The sequence below is a fragment of the Callithrix jacchus genome, chromosome 9 (assembly GCF_049354715.1).
Source record: "Callithrix jacchus isolate 240 chromosome 9, calJac240_pri, whole genome shotgun sequence".
Taxonomy (NCBI): Eukaryota; Metazoa; Chordata; class Mammalia; order Primates; family Cebidae; genus Callithrix; species Callithrix jacchus.
The window spans coordinates 79,010,642-79,023,345 of record NC_133510.1 but is presented as its reverse complement, the minus strand read 5'-3'; the positions used below and the strand labels follow the sequence as shown (position 1 = coordinate 79,023,345).

Genomic DNA, 12,704 nt, shown 5'->3' with positions numbered 1-12,704 from the left:
GTATTCTTTCTAATGCATACTGTATACTATTCATTTATCAGTGGATTCTAGCTGCTTACTATGTGAAAAGCCTTTGAAAAACTGAAAGATTTCATTAAGAATGTTATGTTCAGATTTACTTTAACACTGTATGTTTCTCAGGGGAATAGTGGTAACCGACTAAATTAAGATGCATGATAGTTTCATGGTTTTAAAAATTATATTGCTTATGAATCTGTATTCTTGTAGGAAGGTGCTGGATGGATGCTCTGGAGTTGGCTTTGAAATGTTCTAGTCTTCTTAAACGTACAATGATCAGGGAAGGAAAGGAACATGACCTGAGCATTTCATCAGATAGCACACATGTGACTTTGTATGGCTTATTACGTGCTAACAATCTCCACAGTGGGGACAACTTCCAGTAAGTAGATATTGCCACTGGTTTGGTAATGGTTTCAGAGACCATGCTGTTCAGAAAATTAGTTGGCAGGCCTAGAATTTTAGCAATATTATCTAGGACTGAAATTTGCATATCTTCTCCTTATATGGCCTAAGGCCTGGTTTAAAATTTGTTCAGCTGCTATAATCAGGTATAGAAATGTATTTCCTTGATTCCTACCAATGTGATTTACTTTATCGTTCCCAAATATAGTCATGCTAATTATTCACCTTGTCTGTGTATGTTGTCCCTTCCATTGAGAATTTCTGTCTACTTCTTCTTGCTCTTTTCTCCTGTCTATATATTCTTCAAGATTGGTCTCGAGTATATGAAGCTTCAGGGAATAAATAGTTCCTGGAAAAACTATTTCTCCAGGGAAACTGGGCAGTGGTGCAAAGACTTCGTTGAGATTCAGGTCTTGTTGTTGCTTTGCAGGAAAAACATTAGACTTTCCTATTTCCTCCCTTTCCCTACCCGTCAGCTTCTGCTCTGTAGCCACTTTTATCAGCACTGAGGTTGCTCTTCTCACAGTTAGGCTGCTATTCTTTTCTCTGTGTAGCCTGATTCAGACATTTCTTCCCTATCCTTTTGACTTTTTCTTTTTATTCTCTCTCTATATTATTTTTAAAAATTTTTTAGAGCCAAGGTCTCATTCACTCTGTTGCCCAGGCTGCAGTTCAGTGGCACAATCATAGCTCACTGTAACCTGGAACTCCTGGGCTCAATTGATCTTCCAGTCTCAGCATCCCCAGTAGCTAGAACTACAGGCCTGTATTACTACACTCGGCTAATTTATTTATTTTTTGTAGAGATGTAGTCTCACTAAGTTGCACAGACTTTTCCCCCAGCCCCCACTCTCTTTAAAACCTCCATTACCTGACCTTTTATATTATTTCTTTGCAGACCTATGATCTGGAGCTTTATCTTAATCCCAAGTACCTGGTGCCTAAATGAGATAGGATGGAATGGGGTGGGCTACTGATAGTGGAATGGGTATTTGTTGGAACCTCTTTCTAACACTTTCCCCCTTTTGTACAGATTATTTACCCTAATCACTTTCAGAGAGAATAGGGTAGATTTAGCAAAACTTAATTGATTTTAGTCTATGGGTTCATTTCCTTCAGCTGAAATTTTTGTTTTTAATTATCTCTGGATTTTTTTTCCCCAGGATTAAACCTTTCAGATGAATAGAATTTAATATAATAGCTTACCATTTACCATTTTCATATCTTGTTCTTAGACTCATGTGAGGTGACTCTGGAAACCTTTATAGGTGGAAAGTAATAATTTGTTTGAGTTCAGCTGAGATCTGATTATCTAGACTTGTATTTTTTCTTTATACTGTAAGTGACACTGAGATTGATGCAAGTGATACTGTTTGAAAAACTAAGTAGGAACAAAATTCTAGCAAGAAGGAGTCTAAAATTTTGGTTTTGGAAAATTTTAGCCTCAAGTGGTAGAGAGGCAAAGAGCTCAGAGTTTCAACTTTTCACATTTACCCAAGTTCTTAACTTTTCAGTGCCTCTGTTTACTGATCTGTAAAATGAGAATAATAATATTACCTATCTTACAGGGTTATTTTGAAGATTAGGTGAATTAACACTATGTACAACACTTAGAACACTGTCTGGCACATAGTAAATTATCAATAAATGTATATAATTATTATTTATGAATTGAGCATTCTCAATATCCTTTATTCTTCTTCCTGAAACTTCTTTCCCTTAAGGTTAAATGATAGTGAAATTGAACGACAGCATTTTAAGGACCAAGATATGTATTCTGATAAATCTGATAAAGAAAATGATCAAGAACATGATGAATCTGACAATGAGGTGATGGGAAAAAGTGAAGAAAGTGACACAGATACATCAGAAAGACAAGATGACTCATATATAGAAACTGAGCCTGTTGAGCCTTTAAAGGAGACTACCTACACTGAACAGAGCCATGAAGAACTTGGGGAGGTAAAAGTCTGCTATTTTCAGAGATTCTGGATTTTCATATTCTTGGAACTTTTCAAATGAAATTGAAGATATTATTTGCTTGATCTATTGCCTGTTTTTGTGATAGAATATGATACATATTTTTAAAGTTGCATACATAAGAAATATATTAGGATTTATGAACAACTAAACACATATATTCACATAAATACCAATGTATGCTATTAAATTTAAAGTTTACATTTTCTTCAAGCTTGCTTTTAAAGTAGGGTATTGCTTGATGTCATTGCCAGGTGCAAAGTAAGTTGCAAGGAAACACGAGTTTATAACTTTGTTATTGCCAGTGTATCATAGAAGTAAAAGTAGTGTAAAATAATAGGCTATAATATTTTTGTAGTAAATTTCTTACATATATTGTTCACCTTGGTGTCTTTTTCAGCTACCCTTTTTACCTAAGTTTTATAGCTATAGATTTTATTTTTATAACCTTTTGTTTCCACATTTAAAGAATGCTTGGAATAGTCCTGAAAAGAATTCATATTTTCAACATTAGCTGGCTTGTTTACATATTGTTGAAATAAATATAATGTTTTGGTGATTTTCATTAATTGATAAAGGCAGGTGAGGCTTCTCAAACAGAAACTGTGTCTGAAGAAAACAAAAGCCTTATCTGGACATTATTGAAACAAGTCCGTCCTGGCATGGACCTATCCAAGGTGGTTCTGCCTACATTTATTTTGGAACCCCGTTCTTTCCTGGATAAACTTTCAGATTACTACTATCATGCAGATTTCCTATCTGAGTAAGTAGATTCTTATTTCTTAAAATAGGCAATACTTCATGATTTTAGAAATTCTCAAAAGTGCTGTTTTCAATTATTATTCCTTTCCAAAATCAGGCTCTAATGAGACATCACTCTCTTCTCTACTACTTCTATGGTTGATTCTTAGTAAGAAGCATATTTAATACTTTGGTATAATAATGCTATTTATAAAGTTAAATTGAGATACCATAAACTTGAGGAAAATAAGAATTCTACCCTTTACTCAGTAATACTGCTGTTATAGGCTCCTTAACCTTATAAGTTCACTAACCTAACACAGCGAGAAATGATTGGCAACATTTGTTCTTCTCTGTGAAAGCCCTTGTTCAGTCCCATCCTGGGGCTTCTATTTTTGCTCATACTTATCTGTTTGCATGCTTGTCAGCTTACCAGAACTAGAATGACCTGCCAGTTGCTAGCTTTTGGAACAAATCTGTATTTTCTTTGCTTTTCTTCTGAAGCTGCCAGCTGATCCTGGGTGTAATTCTGAAGAAGGCATAGCTAATGGAGGCAGAGGAGGAGCTGTCCACCTCTGTCCCAGCAATTTCTTAGAAAACCAGTAAACTTTGCAAGGAACAGCAACTTTGTGTCCATGCTTCCAGTTCTTACCTGCTGCTCCCATTTCAGCAATAATGGTGTTTCAAGGCACTGTACTTTCTGTGCCACTGACATCTAGCCCTGTGACTTGATTTTTAGAATCTTTATAGAGACTTATTTTCAGTTTCTGTCTATAAATTGTATAAGTGAACATTGAAAATATGTAATAAGCTGAATCAAAAGATAATTGATAAACTGGGAAATTTTTGCAAATTTCGTCATAGGCAAAATGTTACCCTCCCTAAAATAAAAAGCTTTTAGAAATTGAATGAAAATTATTAACAACCTGTTAAAAAAGGGGGTGGAAGAAATGACAGGGCAGTGCAAAAATTAAAAAATAGGAACAGTCCTCAAACATGTAAAAACCTCATACAAAATAAGGAAAATATACATTTAAATTATGTAAGATATTGTTTATCTATCACATTGACAAGAAGTCAAAAGCTTTTATGAAAATTACTCTTTGATTATCCATTATTCTGGTTGAGTCTATTAACTCAGGAAAATCAGTTGATAGCACACAAGAGCTGATTGAAGGATAAAAATAGGTTAGAACCTTCTGGATTGATTAGTTATTTTAACTCTGCTTTATATTTGTAATTTGAAACTTCTCTGTTTTGTACAAAGGACTGCAAACCCATAAAATCCTATATTAGGAAGGTAATTCCTGTGTCATCTCCCTGGCCATGTACTATTACACCCACCAGTTATCACTGATCTTCTCTAACATCAACAACTGAGAATGGACTCGACCAAGTAAACATTTGTCCTTCACTGACATATGAGGATGAAAGACCTCTAACAAAATTGTTAATGAGGCTGCTTGGCTACTGCCTATCATTGTGAATGCTAGAAATCACACAGTGCCCTGAATCCAAAATCCGTGTTTATTTTTTTCAGTGACAATTTTCACAGAGTCCCTCATATCTCAGGTTCTGCAAAATTCCAATTCAGAAACCTTGGTTTGGAGAGTTTCCAAAAACTACTTTAGCAAAGACCTGGACAGTGTATCAAATAATAGGAAAATGGGGGAAAATGTGACTAGATTAAGAAACACAGAAATTTATTTACATGGTTGAAAATTGATTACATGGTTGTTTTAAAATATGAATTATGTTTTCCAATCCTATTTCATACTCAGTTATTGGTTAATAAATGTGAGAGAATTTATGATATATTTTATAAAATTTTTGTTTACCGTTTTGTGTTTTAGGGCTGCTCTTGAAGAAAATCCTTATTTCCGTTTGAAGAAAGTAGTGAAATGGTATTTGTCAGGATTTTATAAAAAGCCAAAGGTAATGTTTGTTTATATTTTATTGTCTTTAGTGTTTTATGAGTTCTTTATATTTTATGTAATCTGTAGATTATTTATTAACAATTACATTACCGGGCTGCTTTGACGTAGCAAAATCGCAAAATATCTGATCATTTAGACCTGTATTATGATTGAAGTCATTTAATTTAATTTAATGTAAATTTTATTTACTTTGAAATTTTATAAGGATGGTTCCAAGATGGTACAGTTAAACCCATTTTGACTAGTTTAAACTATTTCGAATCCTTTGTATTTGTAATTTGAAACTGTATTTTTTTTTTTTTTTTAACTAGGGACTGAAGAAACCTTATAATCCTATACTTGGTGAGACTTTCCGTTGTTTATGGATTCATCCCAGAACAAACAGCAAAACTTTTTATATTGCTGAACAGGTATTAGAAATGCATGTATGGAAACAAAACTCATCTGAAGTTATTGGAATATTTTTATAGAAAATATTTACTCAGTAAACTCACTGTTATTTAGACTTTCTTATTTGTGAACATTTGGTAAACACTTAACATTTTAGTATTAAATACTACTAAAACTCTATAAAATACCATACTCATAGGTATTATTATTATAGTCATGGAATCCTTTGACCAAAAATAAATCTTTATTTTTCCTTTGCTATACCCTCTGTCCTTTTTTTAATTTTTTTTTTTTTTTTGGCTGAGCTCATAATTTTAAAACAACTTTTGATCATGTGCAAAATTATTCAGTGGTCTGGCATTCGAAGTCCTCTATATCTTTCCAAATTTATCTCAAATTAATACCTTTCTTAGTTCTCCATGATAGTCAAATCTGTGCAGTTCATGACTAGGTAACCTGATCTAGCACTTTCTTGCCTCATTTTTAAATTTAATTCTCCCACTCCAGTATTTCTTCTTAGCTATTCTTTATCTAAACAAACCCTGGCCCGCTTATCCTTCATAATCTGAATGACTACAGCTCTCAGTGATTTTTTCCTTCTCGAACTTCTGTGTTATTTTTTGTGATTATTCGTTAAGTTGTTATTTTAACATTTATATCATTTACCTTTTTCCAGAATATTTATTTTCCTAATTGAATTGTTAGCTTCTTTAATTCCCTCTGCTCCCCGATGATACCCCACTTTTTATTATATACAGACAGAAAATATTTTAGTTTTTAAATTTTTATTAATTTGAACTCATGTACATCTGTAATCATGATTTTCAGTCTTCTCTGTCTGCATAAACCTGAGAAATATGACATTTTCTTTCAATAACAATGGCTTCTTATTATGGTAATTCTCACTTTGAGTATAAGGAGAATGAGAAGACCATGTGTTCTTTGAAAAATCTTGTTCACCTAGAGGTTTTGATAACCTCTTCAGTTCGAAACAACTTGTCTATATTAATTTTTTTAAAGTCAGTGATTATACCACTTTGCATTTAATTCTTCACGAAGTTAAGAAGCTTGAGATGTTGATTTTATTTGTCTCATGTAAGAGAACATAAAATGTAAGTATATTATTGAAAGCATTAGATTATTAAATAATACATTGTTTTGTTTTTGTTTCCTACAGTCATTCAGTAATCCATATGAAGAGTAATCACTGTTAGTTATCCATTGCTCTCTAACAAATTACTGCCAAAACTGAATGGGTTAAAGCAGTATTTATTATGTCATATGATGAGGTTCAAGAATCTGAGAGCTGCTTAGATGGTTCCAGCTCAGGGTTTCTAATGAACTTGCAGTCTAACTGTCAGCCAGCTTTGCAGTCATCTACAGGCTTGACTGGGGTAGAAGATTCATGTCCAGGTCCATCACATGGCTGTTGACAGAAGAACTCAGTTCCTTCCCATATAGGCCTCTCTATAGGGTTTTTCACAATCTCAAAGCTGGCTTTTTAGAGCTAATGATTGAGAGACAGGCAGACAGACAGCCCCCAACATGGAAGGTGCTTAGTAACCTAATCTCAGAAATTACATAGTATCACTTCCGTACAAACCAACTTCAGTACACTATAATAGGGACCTATGTGAATACCAGGAGGGTGTGTCTCATTAGAAGACAGGAGACTAGTTATTATAACCATCAGTATTTAATTTTACTACTTACCAAATGTTTTCTCTTACTTGAACTTTTGATAATGGCACAGAAATATGCTTATCTTTTTGTATTTCATGTTTTTTCTTGTGTTTAATAGGTGTCCCATCATCCACCAATATCTGCCTTTTATGTTAGCAATCGAAAAGATGGATTTTGCCTTAGCGGTAGTATCCTGGCTAAGTCCAAGTTTTATGGTGAGTTTTCCTCTGTCCCAACCTTTACTCTCTCCGAGGAGGTATTATTTTCTGGTGAGCTTGAGCTTTTAAGTAGGTGGTATCATGGGCTATTTTCAGCAAGGAATTTGTCATTTTAAGTATCACCTTTTTTTTGAATAATGGCCTTTTTCTGCCCACTCATTAATAAAGGTATGGCTTATGTATTCATCACATATGTGTAAATTCATCACAGGCATAACTTATGAGAAGACAGAATGCCCATTATAGCCCTTGAGTACATTAAGTGTTTCTTTTGCCTTTAGTCTGGCCAGTTTTTTGTGTTTCATCTTAGTGTATCTGAGGTCGTTCTATTTTAGTCTTTGAACAGAGAGGAGGAATTCAAGTATGGTTAGGAGACCTGGTCCAGGGACAGTCAGTAAATATATTTAACCCTGGACTAAATAACATACCATAAAATCTGTTTGCAGGTACAAGGGAAAGTAGAGAAATGTTTATATTAGGAAACCTAAATACAAAAACTTTGACAGTTCAAACAAATCGTGGCCAAAGCTATATACCAGTAAAACATAAATAACCTTAAAATGCTTTTACATAGTTTTAAAAATATATTTAAATGAAGAAGAACAATTAAACTTCAACCAAAGAATTATAAACTTGAGCAAAAAAAATAATATTATGTTAAAAAAGGAAAAATAAAATATGTATACAGAAACCCAACATCTGATGAGTGTGTGGTGAGTCATAGATAAGTCTGCGGCAGGGGTATCTAAGAGAGTTTGTGATCAGGAACCTGGTTTGTGTTGTTACATTTCTTCAAGGTGTCTTTTATTTCTCTTGATGTTCGTTTTGGTTTGGTTTTTGTTGTTATTGTTGTTTTAATCCTGTTTGTTTAAGAGGGTGATTGCTTGTTTGTTTTTCCCTTAAGTTTGTATATATTTCACATTTTTTTTTCCTATTTCACCTTTTATCCCTCCATTCTTCTACCCTGACTATCGTATAAATGGCTTTTGTGAGAGTGTGTTCTACCCTTATAGAAATTTTTATTGAGTATGAGGTGCATGGCTCACTTTCTGGGATTGCTTCATCAGCGACCTTTTTATTTCTGTGTTATAGTACAATTTATGTACATCAGAGCAATCTGTTACTTTATAATTTGAAAGAATATATTAAATCCAGAATGAATTTAAGATTTCAGAATTGGTAAACATATGGGTAAATTCAAAGACATTTTTTTCTTATTTTTTTTCCTTTTAATACCTGTAACCATTCAAAACAGAAATGTCAGCATTATCTTGTGAGTTTTATAACATATGCAGGTTTAATACATGTAACTACAGTACAAAAGCCTGGAAGAGAATGGACCTAGAAGCAGCAAAATTTTCTATTCTATACACAGTGGTAAAAGATTAACTGTGAGTGAGTGTAGTGGCGCAATCTCGGCTCACTGCAACCTCTGCCTCTCTGTTTCATGCAATTCTCCTGCGTCACCCTACCGAGTAGCTGGGATTACAGGTGCCCACCACCACACCCAGCTAATTTTTGTATTTTTAGTAGAGACGGGGGTTTTACCATGTTGGTCAGGCTGGTCTTGAACCTTTGACCTCAAGTGATCCACCTGCCTTAGCCTCGCAAAGTGCTGGGATTACAGGCGTGAGCCACTGCACCCGGCTGACTGTGACATTTTAAAGATATTTATTGTAATCCCTAAATTAGTGGTCCTCAATTTGAAACAACTTTTCTCCCCAGGAGACATTTGGCAATGTCTGAAGACATTTGGTTCTCACAGTTGTGAGATCCAGTAGATAGATGCCAGGAATGCTGCTAAACATTATTTAAATAATTTATAAAAGAAACAGGAAAGCCTAATCAAGGAACAAAAATCAGAGGGGATAGATAGAAAACACATAGCAAAATGATAGACCAAAACCCAATAATATGATTATATCAGTCTTAATGGCCCAAATAATCTCATTTAAAGACAGTGATTATCATATTGAATAAACCAGCAAGGACCAACATACCTTAAATGTAGACACACAAATAGGTTGAAAGTAAATAGAAAGTAGGCCGGGCATGGTGGCTCAGGCCTGTAATCCCAGCACTTTGGGAGACCAAGGTAGGTGGATCACCTGAGGTCAGGATTGGGATACTAGCCTGGCCAAAATGGCAAAACCCTGTCTCTACTAAAAATACAAAAATTAGCTGGGCATGGCGGCGTACACCTGTAATCCCGGGTACTCGGTGGGGCTGAGGCAGGAGAATCGCTGTTGCAGTGAGCTGAGGTCAGGCCACTGCACTCCAGCCTGGGCAACAAGAATGATACTCTGTCTCAAAGAAGAAAAAATAAACAAGAAAGTAAATGGAAAGTAAAAGTTAAAAGCTAAACTATGCAAGTATTAAATACAAGTAGGGTTGAAGGATTATATTAATAAAATAGAATCCAAGAAAAAAACTGTTAGTAGAGATAAAGAACATTTCATAATGAAATAAAGAGGTTAAGTACATCAGGATAACATACTAATCATAAATGCCTATATACGTAATCACAGAACTTCAAAATTTATGAAGCAAAAATAGACATAATTAAGAGACAGCAATTTGAAATGGGCAGATTTCTTAAGAGACACAAATTAACACAGCTGACCCGAGAATAGGTATAAAATTGTAAAATAGCCTTAAATCAGATAAATTGATTTAGTAATTGAAAATCTTTATTTGAGGATATACTCCAGGCCCAGATGTCTTGAGTCCTTCTAAAGATTTAAGGAAGAAATATCAGTTCTACACAATTTTTGACAGAAAATAGAAGAGGAAAAAACACCAGATCATTTTATGAGGCCAGGATTATCCTGATCCCCAAACCAGAGATTAGAAGAAAATAAACTACAGATCAGTATCCTTTATGAATATACATGTAAAAATTCTTAACTAGTAACAAATCAACATATAGGAAGGCTATTATATGGACATATAAATAAAAGTATCAGGATCAGTAGATTAGAAGAATAATATATCATGATGAAATGGAGTTTATCTGAGGAAAACAAGGTTGGTTTATCATCTGATGAACAATGTAATTTACCATATTAATAGAATAACAGAAGGAAAGTATGATTTCAATACACATGGAGAAATGATTGACAGAATTCAATACCTATTTATTTCTTAGTCCTCAAGAAACTAGGACTAGATTAAAGGCATCTAAGATATATAGCCAACTTCATACTTTTAAGGTGAAAATTGAATAATTTCTACCTAAGATTAAGAACAAAGCAAGGATATTTACTCTCAATTACTTCTATACAAAATTGTATTAGAGGTCCTAGGCAATGCAGTAGGCAAATTAAAGGGAAAATAGCATACAGTTTGGAAAGGAAGAAGATAAGCTATTTATGTACCAGATTACATAGAAAATCTTCAAGAATATACTAAAAAAGCTCATATAACCAATATACGAATTTAGGAAGGTCTCAAGATGCATGGTCAAAATACAGAAAATAGTTGCATTTCTATATACTAGAAATGAATACTTGAAGAGGAAATTTTCTTTCTTTCTTTCTTTCTTTCTTTCTTTCTTTCTTTCTTTCTTTCTTTCTTTCTTTCTCTCTCTCTCTCTCTCTCTCTCTCTCTCTTTCTTTCTTTCTTTCTCTTTCTTTCTTTCTCCTTCCCTTACCCCTTCCCTTTCCCTTTTCCCTTTCCCTTTCCTTTTTTTGAGACAGTGTCTTACTGTGTTGCTGGTTTCAAACTCCTGAGCTCAAGGGATCCTCTCACCTCAGCCTCCTGAGTAACAGATTACAGGCACACATCACCAGGCCTAGCTCAGAATGAAATTTAAAACTATAATAGTATCAAAGTAATATATTTAAAAATAAATTTAATAAATGATGTGTATGTCCTGTATAATGAAAACTAAAACATTGCCGAGGAAAATTAAAGAAGACCCAAATAAACTGATAGATATACTGTGTTTATATATTGAGATATTTAATATATAATATGTCAGCACTCCCTCAATTGAGCCATAGTGCTATTCTAATCATAATCTTGGTGGGCTTTTTTGAAGATATTAGCAAGTTGTTTCTAAAATTACATTGAAAAGTCAAGGACCCAAAACAGCCAAACAATTTTGAAAAAGAACAAGATAGGTCTTTTACTGCCTGTTTTAGAATAAAGCTAAAATAATCATTGCAGTGTGAAATTGACATAATGATAGGTGTATAAATTAATGGGATAGAACAGAGTTCAGATGTAGACCTGTACACATGGTCAAATTTTTTTGACATGTAGAAATGATTGCCCAGAGTTAAATCTATGTTTATCATAAACTCAGAAATTCTACTCTTAGGTATTTACCTATGAAAAATGAAAATAGATGTCTACTTAAAGACTTGTACATAAATGTTCTTAAGCATACACAGCATTATTCATAACAATCCAGGACTGAACACAACTTAAAAGACCATCAACTAGTATGGAAATATCACAACTACAGAATGCTCGCTAGCAATAAAAAGGACTAGAATTCTGATACAACAGTGTGGATGAGCCTGAAAGACATTGTGCTAATTGAAGGAAGTAAAACACAGCAAATTGCGTATTCTGTAATGCCATCTGTTCAGAATTCTAGAATAGGTAAAACCAGTGATTGAAAATGTACCAGTGGTGTCCTGGGGCTGAGGGAAAGGGTTGACGGCTCAGGAGCAAGGAGGGACTTTTTGGGGATAATGGGAAGTTCTATATCTTGATTGTGGTGGTGGTGGTTATATGACTCTGCAATTTCGAAAACTCAAATTTCACACTTAAAATGGGTCAGTTACTGCATGTAAATTTATGCTTCAGTAAAGCTGAGAACATAAGGAGAGAAAATACATAGAGGAGAAAACTTAGAAGACATTACCATAATATTTTATCGTCAACTGCATTTTGATGCTTTATATATTTTTTTATTTTTCTAAATTGTCTATAGGATTATTATATCAACTATAAGCATTTAAAGCTTGAAATTTATAAGTAATGTAACTTACAGCTAAAAAATAATGGTTTTATTCAAAAAAGAAAATTAGGCTATGCAGTGAAACAGTGTTTTATTAATATTAAGTATTCAACAGGTCTTCTTACTTTCTTATAATTTTCATAAAATAGGCTGGGTGTGGTGGCTCATGCCTGCAATCCCAACACTTTCGTAGGCCAAGGTGGGCAGATCACCCAAGGTCAGTATTTCAAAACCAGCCTTCCCAACATAGGGAAAACATGTCTATACTAAAAGTACAAAAATTAGCCGCATGTGGTGGGCCTTTAATCCCAGCTTCTCGGGAGGCTAAGACAGGAGAATTGCTTGAACCCAGGAGGTAAA

General features: G+C 34.0%; 1 protein-coding gene across 11 annotated transcripts in view; it reads left to right on the top strand.

The window, feature by feature from the left end:
- The window catches only part of OSBPL8 (oxysterol binding protein like 8), a 207,104-nt gene that overhangs the window by 164,339 nt on the left and 30,061 nt on the right, over positions 1-12,704 (top strand). For all 11 annotated transcript variants that reach the window (XM_078336914.1, XM_078336918.1, XM_078336916.1 and 8 more), the window contains 6 exons: positions 229-400; positions 2,148-2,385; positions 2,982-3,166; positions 4,998-5,079; positions 5,393-5,491; positions 7,273-7,369. In XM_078336914.1, the coding sequence (XP_078193040.1) occupies positions 229-400; positions 2,148-2,385; positions 2,982-3,166; positions 4,998-5,079; positions 5,393-5,491; positions 7,273-7,369 (873 nt within the window). The remainder of the gene's footprint in view (positions 1-228; positions 401-2,147; positions 2,386-2,981; positions 3,167-4,997; positions 5,080-5,392; positions 5,492-7,272; positions 7,370-12,704) is intronic.